We start from the raw sequence: 13,764 nt of genomic DNA, 5'->3' as shown, positions 1-13,764 counted from the left end.
CGGGGCTCGCCGGAACGGCATCAACGCGGCTGACCAGGGAGATCGTTGGCTGCCTCTTTGCTGCAGCCGACCTGCTCATCCCAACTCGCTCCCTCTCGGTCTCGTATCACTCTCCACTCCCCTCCTCCTCCCCCCACCCCCCCTCCCACCTCTCCCAAAATGGCCACCCAGAACGTGAGCATCAAATCGGGCAACGCGCGGCAGCCCGACGACTCCGACTCGACTCCGACTACGACTCGGAATCACGACAACGGCTGCTGCTGCTACCGGCTGCCGCAACCCTCCCGTCGCCCAATCTAACCCCCCACAGGTTGTCCGCTACACGGCCATCATTGCCGGTGTCATCTACGGCTTCTCGCACGCCTCGACCCTCCAGAAGAAGGCCGACGCCGACTACGTATGTTGTTTTCGCGGTTTGAGCGCCGTTGCCGAGTTGCTGACCGTTGCGCTTCTTCTTGTTCGCCTGCCACTCTGCCATCTGCGATACGTTGCTCTGCAAACGGTGTCGTCTGCGGCTCCACTGCCTTGCCAACGGCGCCTCTTGTTTTGCCCTCACGCCGACCCGCTCCCCGCCAACAGATCAAGCACGCCTCGGAGCGCAGGGAAAAGCTCATCGAGCAGGCCAGGAAAGCCTACGCCCAGAAGCAGATCGACGACAAGAAGCCCAAGTCGGACCGTGAGTGTCTGGTGGAGCGTGGTGTGCTCGCGACGTGCTGCAGGAGCGTTGTTTGTCCGCAAGGCGAGACGGGAGGCTGGGACGCCGCGGCCGGTCGTCTCCATCGGACTGCCAAGGCCACCCACAAACCGCTCCCCCGATGTCGACCGCTGTCGAGCACGTCTGCCAGCATACCACCTTAACTGCTGTTACTGTCCCCCGGCCGGCCCACTAACGCCCCCAGTCATCACCGACCCCGAGGACCCCAAGTTCGACCTCGAGAAGCTCTTCGCGTCGTGGGAGAAGGCATAAGCTGGTGTATAGATCACACCCAGCCATGGGAAATGCAATGGCTCTATCTGGATAATGTGTGGGGGTGCGCTCGCTGTCGAGTGACCCCGAGTCGTGTTGCGTGCTTGCACAGTGACTGCATATGTGCTTGTGATTGCGCGTCAGTGTCGGTGGTTTGATGCTGATGGTTGTGCTCGAGACGGAATCAGATTTGCCATGTGGGCTCACGCCCTTGTAGCTAGCAGCAGCTCACCCACCGTCATTTGCGACGCGTCTGGATCCAAACCCGCCAGCCTCTCTTTCTCAACTCTTGTCACAACGACTCTTCTCATCAACTCGCATCCGTCAAAGAGATACCCATCTCTGGTATTAAATCAGCGCGCAGAATCACATCTGCAAGCTACCAGAGAATAGCCGCAACCCGCAGCTCCCATCACCCGTCCCGCCTTCCCTCCTCAACCAGCTCTCAGCCAAAATGGCCGACGACATTATCGAGGTCCCCGACGAGATCTCCTCTGCCGAGGCCAACCAGGTCATCAATGAGGTGCGTGGACAGCTGCTAGCTTGATCGAGCGTCACCCAGCTGACCATGCCCAGGAGTACAAGATCTGGAAGAAGAAGTCGGTCTACCCGCCTCATCCGATAGACAATAAACTAACAAACCCAGCACGCCGTTCCTCTACGACACGGTCATCACGCACGCCTTGACGTGGCCCTCGCTCACCTGCCAGTGGCTGCCAGACCGCGAGGTGTAGGTGTGACGAGCTCTTCAGCGGCTGACGCGCCACAGTCCCAAGGATGCCGACTACACGATCCACCGCATGATCCTCGGCACGCACACGTCGGGGCAGGCCGACGACCACCTCATGATCGCCGAGGTGCACCTTCCCAAGTCGGGCCTCGACGGTGCCGGCCGCGACATTGGCGAGCTGTACGACGAGGACCGCCAAGGTGGGTCTCGGACTCGGGCCAGGCTAACCCACCAGAGCTCGGCTCGCACACCAAGACGTCGGCGCGCATCCGCGTCAAGCAGACGATCAACCACAAGGGCGAGGTCAACCGCGCGCGCTACATGCCGCAGAACCCCGACCTCATCGCGACCAAGACTGTGGACGGCCCGGTCTTCATCTTTGATCGCACCAAGCACGAGACCAAGGCACCTGCCGGCGGCGAGTGCAAGCCCGACATCAGGCTACTGGGCCAGACCAAGGAGGGGTGCGTTGGGGAGTGGGGATCAAGCTGACGGCTAGTTACGGCCTGTCGTGGAGCAAGGTCCGCACTGGACACATCCTCAGCGCAAGCGAGGACACGACCGTCGCCCACTGGGACATTGAGCAGTACAAGAAGGACGACAACGGTATCCAGCCTCTGCGCAAGTACACCGGCCACTCGGCCTATGTCGGCGTAAGTAGCTGGACAGCTCGTCGTATATCAGCTGCTGACACGCGCAGGACGTCGATTGGCACTCGGAGTACGACTACATGTTTGCCTCAGTAGGCGACGACCACAAGCTTATGCTCTGGGACACACGAAGCGACAACCCGGCCAAGCCGAGCCAGCAGGTCGAGGGCCACAGCGGGGCTGTCAACTCTGTGGCGTTTGCTCCCAGCAACCCCAACCTCTTGCTCACTGGCTCGAGCGACAAGACGATTGGCCTGTGGGACATTCGCAAGCTGTCGCTCAAGCTGCACTCGTTCGAGTCGCACACGGACGAGGTGCTCCAGGTGGCGTGGTCGCCGCACTCGCCAGTGCACTTTGCGTCGGCGTCGTCTGACCGCCGCGTGCACATCTGGAACCTGGACGCGATTGGCGCTGAGCAGACGCCCGACGATGCCGAGGACGGACCTCCCGAGCTGCTGTTTGTGCACGGCGGCCACACGTCCAAGGTCAACGACTTGTCGTGGTCGCCAATGGCCAAGTGGCACATTGCCACAACAGCCGACGACAACATTCTGCAGGTGTGGGAGCCGTCTCGGCACATCCGGGCCGCTGCCGAGGCCGACGTCTCGGCCATGGACCTGGAGTAGGCCGTGGACGTGCAATAAAAGAGTAGACGCGTTTGTAGTTTCTCATGCATACATTGTGGTTGACGTCGTTAAGTGTTGTACAATTATAGTCTATCGCGCGGCGATACCTAGGAGGACTGGGCTGGGCGCTTCGATGAGCTCGATGCGGGCGGTGCCGGTGAGGGCCTTGCGCTCTGCGCGTTCACGCTCGCGTTCTCTCTCGGCCTCGAGCACGGCCTGGAGGGGGAGTGGGATGCCGAGCATCTTCCAGTTTGGGAGGTTCATGAGGCCTCCGCCCTTTGGTGACATGACCTCGTCCCAGACGGGGACGAGGGAGAAGAGGTCGATGAACTGCTGGTCGACTGCGCGGGATTTGGGCGATGAGAAGCGGCGATACCTGCGGTGTTGCGTCAGCGGTGTGCGACGCCTGGATAGCGCTGGCGCTGGCGGGCCCGACTCACTCGTCAAAGATGGATGTGAGCGACCACGACTGCAGGCGGCGGATGCAGCCGATGAGGCAGCCCGTGCGGTGCTGTGTGTGTGAGCTCAACACGGCGACAGCCACCCACCTTTCCCTTGTTGCAGTGGATCAGGAGGGGGTGGTTGCGGCGGTCGAGGATGGCGACGAGGGCCGAGCAGATGACGTCCTCTGGGATGTTGTCAAACGGCTCCTTGTTGCCCGGGATGCCGAATTGCTGCCCATCGTCAGCGCGCCCAAGCCGACGGCACCCACCATGAACTGAATGTCCTGCTCCTGGCACCACTTGAGGTTGGCCTCGGGGTAGTCCTCGAGCACGAGGGTGAGGACCGTCTTGAGCTGGAGCGTCTCGAGGAACTTGAAGTTGCGCTTCTTCGGAAACCCGCATCTGTAAACGCCTGGAGTTACCGCCGCAAAGTTCTCGGGCGGGACGAGGTCCTCCTCGACGGCGGGGACGGCCGGCGGTGGCAAGTAGAGCGGGTTGGGTGCGGGCGCGGCGGCGCCAGTGGCGAGCGGGCTCGCGATGCTCGGCGAGCTCGTCGCGCTCAGCTGCTGCTGCGGCGGGGGCGCGGCGTGGTGCGCGGCGCGGATTTTGGCCAGGAAGGGCGGGATGGGCGCGGGCCCGTCTGGCGGGGGTTCCGCCATGGGTGTGGGTGGGCGTGGGCGGGCGTGGGCGTGGGCGTGGGTGGGTCGTGTCGGTCGTGGTTGTCGTACGAGGAGAGGCGATTGCGGTGTTGATGGTACGACGGGGGTGGTGGTGGGTCGGGTCGGGGGTGCTGGCTGGCTGATTGCTGTGGGCGATTCTAGGCCCGAGGTGGGTGAGCCCCAGTTGGTGCCGCCGGAAGTAGGACGCCTGCCAGAGTGACGACGGCCGCCGTTGAATAGGAGAATGATTAGCAAAGCGAGCGAGAAATTGTATTAAAAACGTCATAGCCAGTCAGCCAATAACAATTTGGTGCCCCGCCCGCCGTATCGCCCATCCCGGCACTGTAGCCGTCGGCGTCGCAGACGGCTGCGTCACAAATCACAGCCAAGGCACTTGGAGCATATGCATGACAGGACAATTACGCCCACTCTCCCCACTCGCTCTCTCTCCTCTACCCCCCCACCTCGACAATGACAAAGTCCAAGGAGATCAACTTCAACCTCAAGCCCCTCACGCTGCAGGTGCGTGCCGGGGGGATCGAGCCTAGCTGACGCGGCAGGACCTGCCACCGGCGGGCTCGGACGAGCTCGAGGCGTTTGTCGACGCGACGTTCGCCGCCGGTGAGGCGTTTATCGAGACGATGGAGTGGGTCCGCGGCGTGGGCTGGGGCACTGACGCCTAGCGACTGGCAGAAGGGCTCGGCGTGGCACAAGGGGACGGTGCAGGTCATGAGCCTGCCCTCTGGCTCGGCCTACTCCAAGGTGGGAGTGGTGCTCGTGACGAGCGCGCTGACAGCGCCGCAGATCCGCAAGCAGTTCAACATTAGCGACTTTTGGTGCGGCCGCATCTCAAAGCACACGGCCGAGAGCGTGCGCGTCGGCGAGGACCCGGGGCCGAACGGGCCCCTCAACCCCATGCACCTCGTGCGCTCGATGAGCAGACGCGTCAGCTCGCAGTTTGGCGCCGACGGCAAGCCCGAGGCGCCGGCTGCCGACCGCCGCGCGACCGTCGACCTGTCGGCGCAGGAGCGCGCGCTGCACATTATGAACTCTGACCCCAACAACCTGTACGAGCGCATGAGACGGGGCCTGCTGGAATATGTAAGGGCGTGGGTGTGGGGCCCTGCTGACAACACAGCACTCGGAGGTGTGTTGCGCAAACAAGCCGCCGCACCGCGCGCCGCTAACCCCACCCGCAGAACGAGCGCGAGTACATCGAGGCGTGCCGCGAGACGGCGTGCCTCGAGGTGCTGCAGCCGCACATGGCGGAAATCTGGCGCATGACATACGTGACGCCACCACCGACGAGCCCGCGGACGTTTGTCGTGTTGCTGCTGTCGCGCGAGCTCAAGAGCGCGCCCAAGGGCGAGCGGTCCTTCATGAACAGTGCGTGGGCCGCCCTGTCAGCCACTGACAACCAGTTTCCATCCCCTTCTCGCACCCCGACTGCGTCGAGAAGCAGGGCGCAGAGAAGAGCCGCGTGCGCGGCAAGTACGTTTCGGTCGAGCTCGTGCGCGAGCAGGACGGCGGCGCGCAGGTCGAGTGGCGCATGGCGACGAGCTCAGACGCGGGGGGCAACATCCCGCGCTTTGTCACAAACGCCAGCCTGCCGTCAAAGATTGCAGAGGACGTGCCCAGCTTCCTGGGGTGGATGACGCGCCGCTTCCCCGAGGGCGGCGAGGTGGACAGCCACCCGGTGGCTGCGGCGTAGACATGTACATGGGGAGGTGCATAGCGAGGCATGGTAGCGAGGCATGGATAGCATTGTGGGGTGGGTGGGGTGGTTTGGCCGGGGTGGATGGGCCGTGACGGCCGTGGCGGTCGCACGGCCTGGTGGCGGCTGGCATCGCCGACACCAGCACTGACCGGCTCACGGGGGCGGCGACGGGCGCGCACAGACTCGCGCAGTGCGTGTGCCACTTGGCACTTGGCCTGGGGCGTCGGCGTGGGGAGATGGGAGCCGCGTCGTCTGCTCATTCCGCCGACTCGGCAGGTGCCAAGCCACGCCGAGCTGGCGTGTACACGCCGACGCCGTCGCCGTCGACGGCTAGCTGCTCAGCCGAGGTGACGCACGACGACTCCAGCAACATCGACACCGCAGCATCGCACACCAACCACCGTCGCCGCCCGCCTTCCCGCCATTTATGCATTCTACAACACTACAATGCCCCCCATGCCTGCTTGCGATTGTACAATGCAACACCATGCCATGTCCTGCGTCTTTGTCTCCTACACCACCCGCCGCCTCGCCTTGGCCTTCTCGCGTGCCCGCGCGAGGTCGAGGAACGAAGCGTACGACCACGTCAGGTCGTGCGCGCCGCGTTGGGCACCGGTATCGCTGCCGTCAGCTCCGCCCTCTGCCCCGACTCACCGGTCGATTTGCTCGCTCATCCGCCCCTTGGCGACGTGCAGCGACGCCTTCTCCATGAACGCCTCGGCCGTGTCGCTCAGCGCGTTGGTCGCGCGCGCAAACTCGCCCGAGCCCGCCGTCCAGCTGCCCTCGGCCGGCGTGTCGCCCACACGCAGCAGGTCGTTCCAAAAGGCCTGGGTGTGCGAGTCGAGCGGGATGCGCCCGGCGTCGACAAACGAGTTGTGCGCGAGCAAGAGCACGTGCGCGACCGAGTGCGTGCAGATGAACCACGGGTGCCCCTGGCTCTCGCCGACGCCGTCGTACACGTCCTCGGCGTACCGCCCGACCAGCCACCCCTCGGTCCAGTTGCGCCCCGCGTTGACCTCGTACAGCCCGTCAAACGACTTGATGTACGCCTGCACCGTGCCGAGCACGGTCGCGTGCGCCGGCGACAGCTCGTACGGCTCGTCGTCGACGCCCCGGCTGCCGGCGTGGATGGCCGACAGGAGCGTGGCGCTGTCCAGGCCGCTGCGGGCGCGGCTCGGGGGAAAGTTTGCGAGCCACACCTGGTCCCAGTTGGAGAAGTAGCGCGGCAGCCCGCCCTCGATGAGCTTTGCCTGCGACGCGTAGAACGCGCCCGCGCCGCCATCGCCGAGGCGGTACGCGAGCTTGGCGCCGGCCTGCAGCGCGCGCCGCGTGACCGCCTCACCCCAGAGGTGGTACCCGTTGCTAACACTGTCAGCACGAACGCCAAACGCCACACGACGCCACGACCACTCACAGCTCCTCCCACAGGTCAAAGCCCGGCCGGTTCCACGTATTCGACACCTCCTCCAGGTCGTTCTTGATCACGCTGCGCGCGGCCACCCTGTACGCCTTGGGGTTGTACAGGTGCGTCGTGACGTACTCGACGTCCTCCTTTGTGCCGCGGTCGAGGAGGTAGTTTGCGTACGGGATGAGCGAGAGCGCACGCAGCGCCGGGCCGTCGCGCTGCGGGCGGCCCCAGTCGCCCGTGTACGGGCTGTAGTCTACATTAAACTTGGGCTCGGAGAGCCCTCCAGTCCAGAGATCGCCCGAGGGGTTGCTCTGCGCCTGGATCATCTCCTCGGCGTGCACGTAGCTGCGGAGCACGTCCTCTACCGGGGGGTTTGTGCGGTTCTCCTTGCGCGCGGCCGTCGTGTTGCTGTCCTCCCAGGGGCGGAGGTAGGCGTCGGGCACGAGCGCGGGGAGGAGCGACGAGACGGTGAGGGCCGAGTCGCGGGTCCACGTGAAGAAGTAGTTTGGCACGTCTGACGTCTCGCCCTTGCTCGGGCTAGCGACGACGATGCCGTCGCTCGCGCCCGCCGCCGCGCCGATATTGTCCAGCGTCCGCGTCCACGCCACGCGCTGCTCGACGCGCACCCACCGGTCGAGCGGCGTGCTCGTCCACACGAAGAGATCCGTCAGCCGGTCGTCGGTCGGGCCGCTCCGCGCCGACAGCAGCAAGAAGGCAAAGTACAGCGCCGTCGTCAGCGCCGAGATGTAGACCAGGCGCTTGAGGTACTGCTGGGGCGCGCGCGGCGCCGCTGCCGTCGGCGCAGGCCGCGCCATCTTCTCCTTGTCCTCGCTCGTGAATGCGACCTTGGCCGGCGGGGGCAGGAGGCTGGGCCGCTTGGGGCTGCCGCCCGGCGGCCACTCGTGGTCCGTGCTCGCGAGCCACGCGAGGTCCGAGATGGAGGTTGCGCGGCCGCGTGCGACCGACGAGAGCTGCGCGATGGCTGGGGTTAGTCATTGCTGAATCGACAGCAGACCCACCTCGGTCGCGCTCGCGCGCGTCGCTGTCGTCCTCGGACTCGGCGACCCAGAAGTGCGCCCGCCGCGGGGAGGGGCGCCGTGGTGCTGGAGCCATCAGACTCGTGCTCAGTGTCGGTGATGGCAGGGACGCGAGCGACGCGAGTGACGAGACCGAGTGCGCCCTGCTCATGACCTTTGATGAGGCCGTGTGGGGGCGGCTGGGGGGTCGCTGGTGGGACATTGGGAACGACGACGGCCCGTGGGGTGTGGGGTGGGGTGCGGTGTTTACGACGCTTGTCGAGGCGAGGGGGGGCCGACTCGGTCGATGTCGATGCAAGCTGGGCCCAGTCGCTGCTGCTTTGGGTCGGTCGGTCGGGTCGGCGCACAATCGACAAACGACGACGCAGGCTAGCTGTATCCGAGAAAACAGCAGCTGACTTGGTCGTGGCCGTTGTTGCTTACAGCTGACTACTCACACGCACGTCGCTCAGCCAAACAACGTCACTGCAAAACTACACTCCCGGATGGCACGACCCGGCGACACAAAAGCCCCTTGTCCGCCTCCCCTCCCCTTCCGCCCCGTCCCTCCCGGCAGCCCCTTACGTCGATGCCGCACAACACCCACCCCACACCCGGCCGCCGGAATCCGACAGCTAATCCGGGGTAACAGTCCCACTACACCTTACAATACATGCTGTTGTTGCTACCACTAGTGACTCTTGCCAAAGCTGTCCATGACATCCTCGCCCTCCTCGACAAACCGCTTGAGCTCCTTGCGCCACGGCTCCCATGTCGTGCCATACTTCTTGAGCAGGCCACCGAGCTCGGCGCGCTGCTCGGAAATGACCGCCGGCAGCTTCTCGCCCTCGTCGACAGCCCAGACGTCGTTGAACATCTCGCTGAGCTTGGGCTTGGGCATCTTCTCGGCGCGGTTGAACGTCGACAGCACCTCCTTCTTGTTCTTCTTGAGCAGCTCCTTGTCCTCGGCCTCGGACCACCAGCCCTGGTCAACGAGCCAGTTGCGGAAACGCGAGATGGGGTTGTCTGCGGGGCGAGTCAGCCACGCCGCACAGACCAGGTGCAAAGACACTCACCAACAACCTGCCACTCCTGGACCTCCTCGATCGGGCGGTACTTGCTCGAGTCGTCACTGGTCGAGTGGTGGCCGACACGGTACGTCATGGCCTCGACGAGCACACCCTTCTTTCCCTCGACGGCGCGGCGGCGCGCCTCCTTGACGGCCGCGTAGACGGCGAGCGCGTCGTTACCATCGACACGGATCGTGTCGAGGCCGTACGCTGGTCCACGCGACGCGATACCGTCGCCGGCGTACTGGTCGATAACGGGGGTCGAGATGGCGAAACCGTTGTTGCGGCAGAACCACACACAGGGGCCGCCGAGCACACCAGACATGTTGAGCGCGGCGTGGAAGTCGCCTTCTGACGCGGCTCCATCACCAAAGTAGCAGATGACACAGTCGCCCTGGCGGTCCTCGTCGGCCTTGAGCGCGTACGCTGCTCCGGCCGCCTGTGGCAGCTGGGTCGTGAGGGGCGACGTGATGTTGTGGAACCCGAGGTCGGGGGCACAGTAGTGGACGGGCATCATGCGGCCCTTGCTGGCGTCGTCCTCGACGTTGCCGAAGCACTGGGCCATCATGCGGTTCAGGGACAGGCCGCGGTAGAGGATGGCAGCTTGTTCGCGCTAGCGTCAGTCGAAGTCGGGTGGGTAGCGACGCACGTATTGGCCAAACACCTCGTCAGAGTCGTGCATGGCGGCGGCACTGCCAACAACAGCGGCCTCCTCGCCCGCGCACTGCATGTAGAACGAGATACGTCCCTGGCGCTGGGACTGGTACAGGATGTTGTCGACGACGGGGACGAGGGCCATGACGCGGTACATCTTGAGGGCTTCCTCCTTTGTGATCTGGGTGTGTGAGCGGGGCGGGGGGCGGGGCGACGGTACGTGGGCAGGCCGTACATAGGCAGTCGAGCTGGCCAGGTCGGGGTCCGCCTGCACACCCTACTCACCTCGGGAACAACGGCGCCCTTGACGGGGCGGCCCTCCTCATCAAGGACACGGTACGTGGGGATAGTCGCTGCGACGGCGTTGAACCAGCCCTGCTCGGCCGACCACCACGACTCGTGGGCACCGCGGCGGAGGGGCGAGCTCATGCGCGAGTTGCGCGCCATGCGCTCCTTCTCCTGGCCCGCGACGTAGACGGGCGAGCGCTCGTGGGACGCGTCGTCGAGCGAGTGCAGGATCTTGCCCCACCCGCCGGGGGGCGCGTGCAGCGACGGCAGCGGCGTAAACGCCGGCAGCGGGGTCGGCGTCGGGAGCGGGGTCAGCGTCGACGTCGTGTGGTGCACTGCCGGGAGGTCGGGGGGCGGGCCGGTGATCTGGAGGGTCAGTCGATGCCGAGCCGGTCGCGATCGCCGCTGCCGGCGCCACTTACCAGTGTGCGCTGGGCTCCGATCTGTGCCCAGGACAGCCTGCTGACGCGTCGGGGAAGCATTGTTGGGCAGTGTGAGTGGGGAGTAGGAGCACCAAACTGGGATCGAGGTGTTGAAAGTGTTGCGGCGGGGAGGTGGTGCAGCGTCGTGCATGCAGCGCGCTGCAGCATACACTCGATGACGGACCTTACAGTCGTCACGGTCATGCTCCGCCCGTTAAAGTCAGGTGGTCACTTTGTGGGGCCAGATGCGGGGTCTCCACCCGGAACAGCGGCACGAGACGGGCCAGCCAATGCTCCACCGGCCATGCAGAGGCCGACATCACCTACGACCGTAGACATGCACGACACTCCCCGCCGATACCGATACAGATGCATGGAATAAAGACCTTGCCGTGCAGAGACCAATGGAAATACAACTACGAGACTAGCGTCACTCGGCCTCCTAGAACCAGCCAGGCGCCCTCCCCTCCTCTCCCCTTCCCTCCCCGCCCTATCCCTCGACAAGTCTGAACACACCCAGAATCACAGCCGTGATGATGAGAATCGCGAGCGCAATGAGCGCGTTCACCTGCCACTGGACGGCGCGCGGCGACTCGTCGTCCTCGCCGAGCAGGGGCTGGCGCTCGGGGTCTCGCGACGACGCCCGCGGGGAACGCGCCGCCTGCTCCGTCTCATCGGTGTAGGGCACGGAAAACTCGGCCTGGGGCGAGCACGCGGCGCGGCACGCGCGCTCGTAGCACGCCACGCTCTCGCGCCGCGGCGGTATGCTCATCGTGTTGCGGTCGTCGGTGAACGGGTCGTCGAGGGCGCGTGGCGACGGCGGGGGCGGGGCGCGCTCCGGCGTCGTCGGTGACGACGAGGACGACGACGCGCGCTTCTTGCGCGGCGGGGTAGGCAGGTCCTGCGGCACGAGGCTCGTCATCAGGCGCCCGGGGTACGGCGAGGAGGCGGACGCGCGGCGCGCCGACGACGGGTGCGGGCCTGGGGCGAATGTCACGGGCATGGTGGGGGCTGGGGTGGGGAGGGGCTGGGGGTGGTGTGCGGTGGCGGAGCACTGGGCCGAGGCGGTGAGCCGTGCTCGCTACGCTGTCGCGGTGAGATGGGCAGTGGTGTTGAAGCAAAGATGCGGGTGCGATGGGATAGGAAGAGGAGGACCCTTTCGGCTACGTCGTTGTGGATTGAAGGAAGGTGATCCCGTGCCTGGGCAGCAGGCAGGACAGACTTGTGGCGCGTGGGTCAATGAGGCGCATTAGCTCTCCCCAGTGTGCATTGATTCAATGCGCGTCGTGGTTGAGCCCATGCGAGATGGTGGGTAGCGCGTTTTACGTGCCAGTGAGTGCGTCAGCGTAGGGAACAGCGAGAATGGGTACAGCAATAGCACCAGAGGGGTACCATTTCAGTGGCCATCAGCCAGGCCGAACAGATCCGCAGTGAGACGCCGAGTGGGCAACTGGAACGACGGCCCACGCCGCAGATCCGCACGCCGGATCATGACGCTCTGCGCCATTCTGATGCGCGCGCGGCCTTCATCGCACCCGTTGGGCCCTCTTTGCGAGCTTTGCGCCTGCATTCTGCATGCACACGGATATCGCCCCTCACTCTCGCCCCCGTCCCCACTTGCCCAGGGCAAGTCACGTGGTCCCGCCCGCCACAGCGAGAAAAAAAGTCGTCGGCGGCATCTTTTTTTCGCCTCGCGCTGGCTGGGCAGCTGCTGGCGGGCGAGGAAGGACGCGCGCACCGCTGGCACCTGCCTACCTGCTCCTGCCTGCCTGCCGCAGTGACAACACGAACACTGCACGTTTCTTCTACCCATCCAACACCAACCCAAAAACACAACCAAAAATGTCCACCTCCGAGCAGACCTACATCATGATCAAGTGCGTAGCGACTGGGAGCGTGGGGGAGGAGCGCGGGGGTGCTGGTGCACTGCGCGGCTGTCCCCTCCCGCTCTGCACGTCATGACAGCCCTCGGCGAACAACAACTGACGCTCGCTCGCTCTTGTCTTCCTCGGCCCGCCTTCCTCTCACCACTCTTGCTCTCATTGCCCACGCCCTCGCTGTGCCGACTCTACCGACTCGCGCAACTCAAACTACAGGCCTGACGGCGTCCAGCGCGGGTGAGTCTCCTTTCGCACCGGGTAGCGTCGGCGGCCTGTTCGCCCCAACGGCCAGTGCGGTAGCCGACCCGCCCGGGGCGATTGACCAAGACGGCCCGTGCTCACGCCCCCAGCCTCGTCGGCGAGATCATTGCCCGCTTCGAGAAGCGCGGCTTCAAGCTCGCTGCCCTCAAGCTCGCCCAGCCCACCAAGGAGCACCTCGAGCAGCACTACGCCGACCTCAAGGACAAGCCCTTCTTCCCCAAGCTCATCACCTACAGTGCGTAGTGTGACGTGGCGCCGCGTGACACGGGCTGGCGTGTGGCTTGAGCCCGTGGCCCGTGTCGGCGACAGAGTGGGGGTAGCTTGCTAACATCACCTAGTGCTTTCGGGCCCCGTCGTCTGCATGGTCTGGGAGGGCCTTGACGCCGTCAAGACCGGCCGTGTCATGCTCGGTGCCACCAACCCCCTCGCCTCGGCCCCTGGTGAGTAGTGTTGCTGTGGTTAGCCGTGTTGCCCCGCTGACGATCTGCAGGCACCATCCGCGGTGACTACGCCCTCCAGACCGGCGCCAACGTCTGTGAGTACGAGTGTGGGCCTGGGTGCAGACCCGGGCGTCGACCTGGGTGTGAACCTGGGTGTAGTGCGTTAGGACGTTAGCTGACTTTCCAGGCCACGGCTCCGACTCGGTCGAGAACGGCCAGAAGGAGATTGCCCTCTGGTTCCCCGAGGGCCTGGTAAGTTGATTGCTACCTTACCGTTGCTTCTGCTCACACAACCAAGACCCAATGGCAGGCCGCCAACAGCGCTTGGGTTTACGAGGCCTAAGCCTCTCGCCCCGTCGCGACTGCCTTTTGTACCTTCTGAAAGTGGACATGCACGTTGATGAAGGACTCGCGTACGGTAGCGTCATATGACGAGTGTGGCAGATTGGTCTTTTGGTGGAGTGGGTGGGGGTGGCGGAAGCAAATTGTTGAGCCGTTTTGGCGGTCGCGGTCCGCTTTGGTCGGGCCGCGCG

At 65.0% G+C, this 13,764-nt stretch overlaps 8 protein-coding genes across 8 annotated transcripts; 4 read left to right on the top strand and 4 right to left on the bottom strand.

Annotated features, from left to right (window-relative positions):
* Nucleotides 1–159: 159 nt before the first annotated feature.
* Nucleotides 160–967, top strand: TIM11 (F1F0 ATP synthase subunit e, mitochondrial; the record flags this gene model as incomplete). Its single annotated transcript, XM_069353550.1, has 4 exons — nucleotides 160–174; nucleotides 311–397; nucleotides 580–676; nucleotides 900–967. 4 exons carry the CDS (start codon nucleotides 160–162, stop codon nucleotides 965–967), a joined length of 267 nt encoding a protein of 88 aa, XP_069208192.1.
* A 454-nt stretch (nucleotides 968–1,421) lies between these two features.
* On the top strand, nucleotides 1,422–2,973 carry HAT2 (Histone acetyltransferase type B subunit 2; the record flags this gene model as incomplete). The annotated part of the gene is made up of 7 exons (XM_069353549.1): nucleotides 1,422–1,490; nucleotides 1,544–1,566; nucleotides 1,614–1,697; nucleotides 1,737–1,897; nucleotides 1,933–2,161; nucleotides 2,197–2,350; nucleotides 2,398–2,973. The coding sequence occupies 7 exons, from the start codon at nucleotides 1,422–1,424 to the stop codon at nucleotides 2,971–2,973; spliced, it is 1,296 nt and encodes a 431-aa protein (XP_069208191.1).
* Nucleotides 2,974–3,063: 90 nt separating this feature from the next.
* SIW14 (tyrosine-protein phosphatase siw14) lies at nucleotides 3,064–4,145 on the bottom strand (the record flags this gene model as incomplete). Its single annotated transcript, XM_069353548.1, has 4 exons — nucleotides 3,686–4,145; nucleotides 3,522–3,647; nucleotides 3,414–3,484; nucleotides 3,064–3,349 (listed from the first exon to the last, which is right to left on the bottom strand). The coding sequence occupies exons 1-4, from the start codon at nucleotides 4,073–4,075 to the stop codon at nucleotides 3,064–3,066; spliced, it is 873 nt and encodes a 290-aa protein (XP_069208190.1). The 5' UTR covers nucleotides 4,076–4,145.
* Nucleotides 4,146–4,546: 401 nt separating this feature from the next.
* Nucleotides 4,547–5,786, top strand: Q8F55_005051 (uncharacterized protein; the record flags this gene model as incomplete). The annotated part of the gene is made up of 6 exons (XM_069353547.1): nucleotides 4,547–4,597; nucleotides 4,636–4,721; nucleotides 4,759–4,837; nucleotides 4,880–5,176; nucleotides 5,275–5,461; nucleotides 5,497–5,786. 6 exons carry the CDS (start codon nucleotides 4,547–4,549, stop codon nucleotides 5,784–5,786), a joined length of 990 nt encoding a protein of 329 aa, XP_069208189.1.
* Nucleotides 5,787–6,304: 518 nt separating this feature from the next.
* gla1 (glycoside hydrolase 15 protein) lies at nucleotides 6,305–8,439 on the bottom strand (the record flags this gene model as incomplete). Its single annotated transcript, XM_069353546.1, has 4 exons — nucleotides 6,305–6,413; nucleotides 6,447–7,154; nucleotides 7,207–8,182; nucleotides 8,220–8,439. The coding sequence occupies 4 exons, from the start codon at nucleotides 8,437–8,439 to the stop codon at nucleotides 6,305–6,307; spliced, it is 2,013 nt and encodes a 670-aa protein (XP_069208188.1).
* Nucleotides 8,440–8,907: 468 nt separating this feature from the next.
* On the bottom strand, nucleotides 8,908–10,710 carry Q8F55_005049 (uncharacterized protein; the record flags this gene model as incomplete). Its single annotated transcript, XM_069353545.1, has 5 exons — nucleotides 8,908–9,242; nucleotides 9,293–9,899; nucleotides 9,936–10,121; nucleotides 10,226–10,594; nucleotides 10,651–10,710. 5 exons carry the CDS (start codon nucleotides 10,708–10,710, stop codon nucleotides 8,908–8,910), a joined length of 1,557 nt encoding a protein of 518 aa, XP_069208187.1.
* A 430-nt stretch (nucleotides 10,711–11,140) lies between these two features.
* Q8F55_005048 (uncharacterized protein) lies at nucleotides 11,141–11,653 on the bottom strand (the record flags this gene model as incomplete). The annotated part of the gene is made up of 1 exon (XM_069353544.1): nucleotides 11,141–11,653. One exon carries the CDS (start codon nucleotides 11,651–11,653, stop codon nucleotides 11,141–11,143), a length of 513 nt encoding a protein of 170 aa, XP_069208186.1.
* Nucleotides 11,654–12,492: 839 nt separating this feature from the next.
* On the top strand, nucleotides 12,493–13,574 carry ndk1_1 (nucleoside diphosphate kinase Ndk1; the record flags this gene model as incomplete). The annotated part of the gene is made up of 7 exons (XM_069353543.1): nucleotides 12,493–12,527; nucleotides 12,747–12,767; nucleotides 12,881–13,026; nucleotides 13,130–13,231; nucleotides 13,282–13,326; nucleotides 13,419–13,483; nucleotides 13,530–13,574. 7 exons carry the CDS (start codon nucleotides 12,493–12,495, stop codon nucleotides 13,572–13,574), a joined length of 459 nt encoding a protein of 152 aa, XP_069208185.1.
* Nucleotides 13,575–13,764: the final 190 nt, after the last annotated feature.

This window comes from Vanrija albida (genome assembly GCF_041260175.1).
Source record: "Vanrija albida strain AlHP1 chromosome Unknown contig_4, whole genome shotgun sequence".
Lineage (NCBI taxonomy): Eukaryota > Fungi > Basidiomycota > Tremellomycetes > Trichosporonales > Trichosporonaceae > Vanrija > Vanrija albida.
This window is presented reverse-complemented; position numbering and strand designations above follow the sequence as displayed.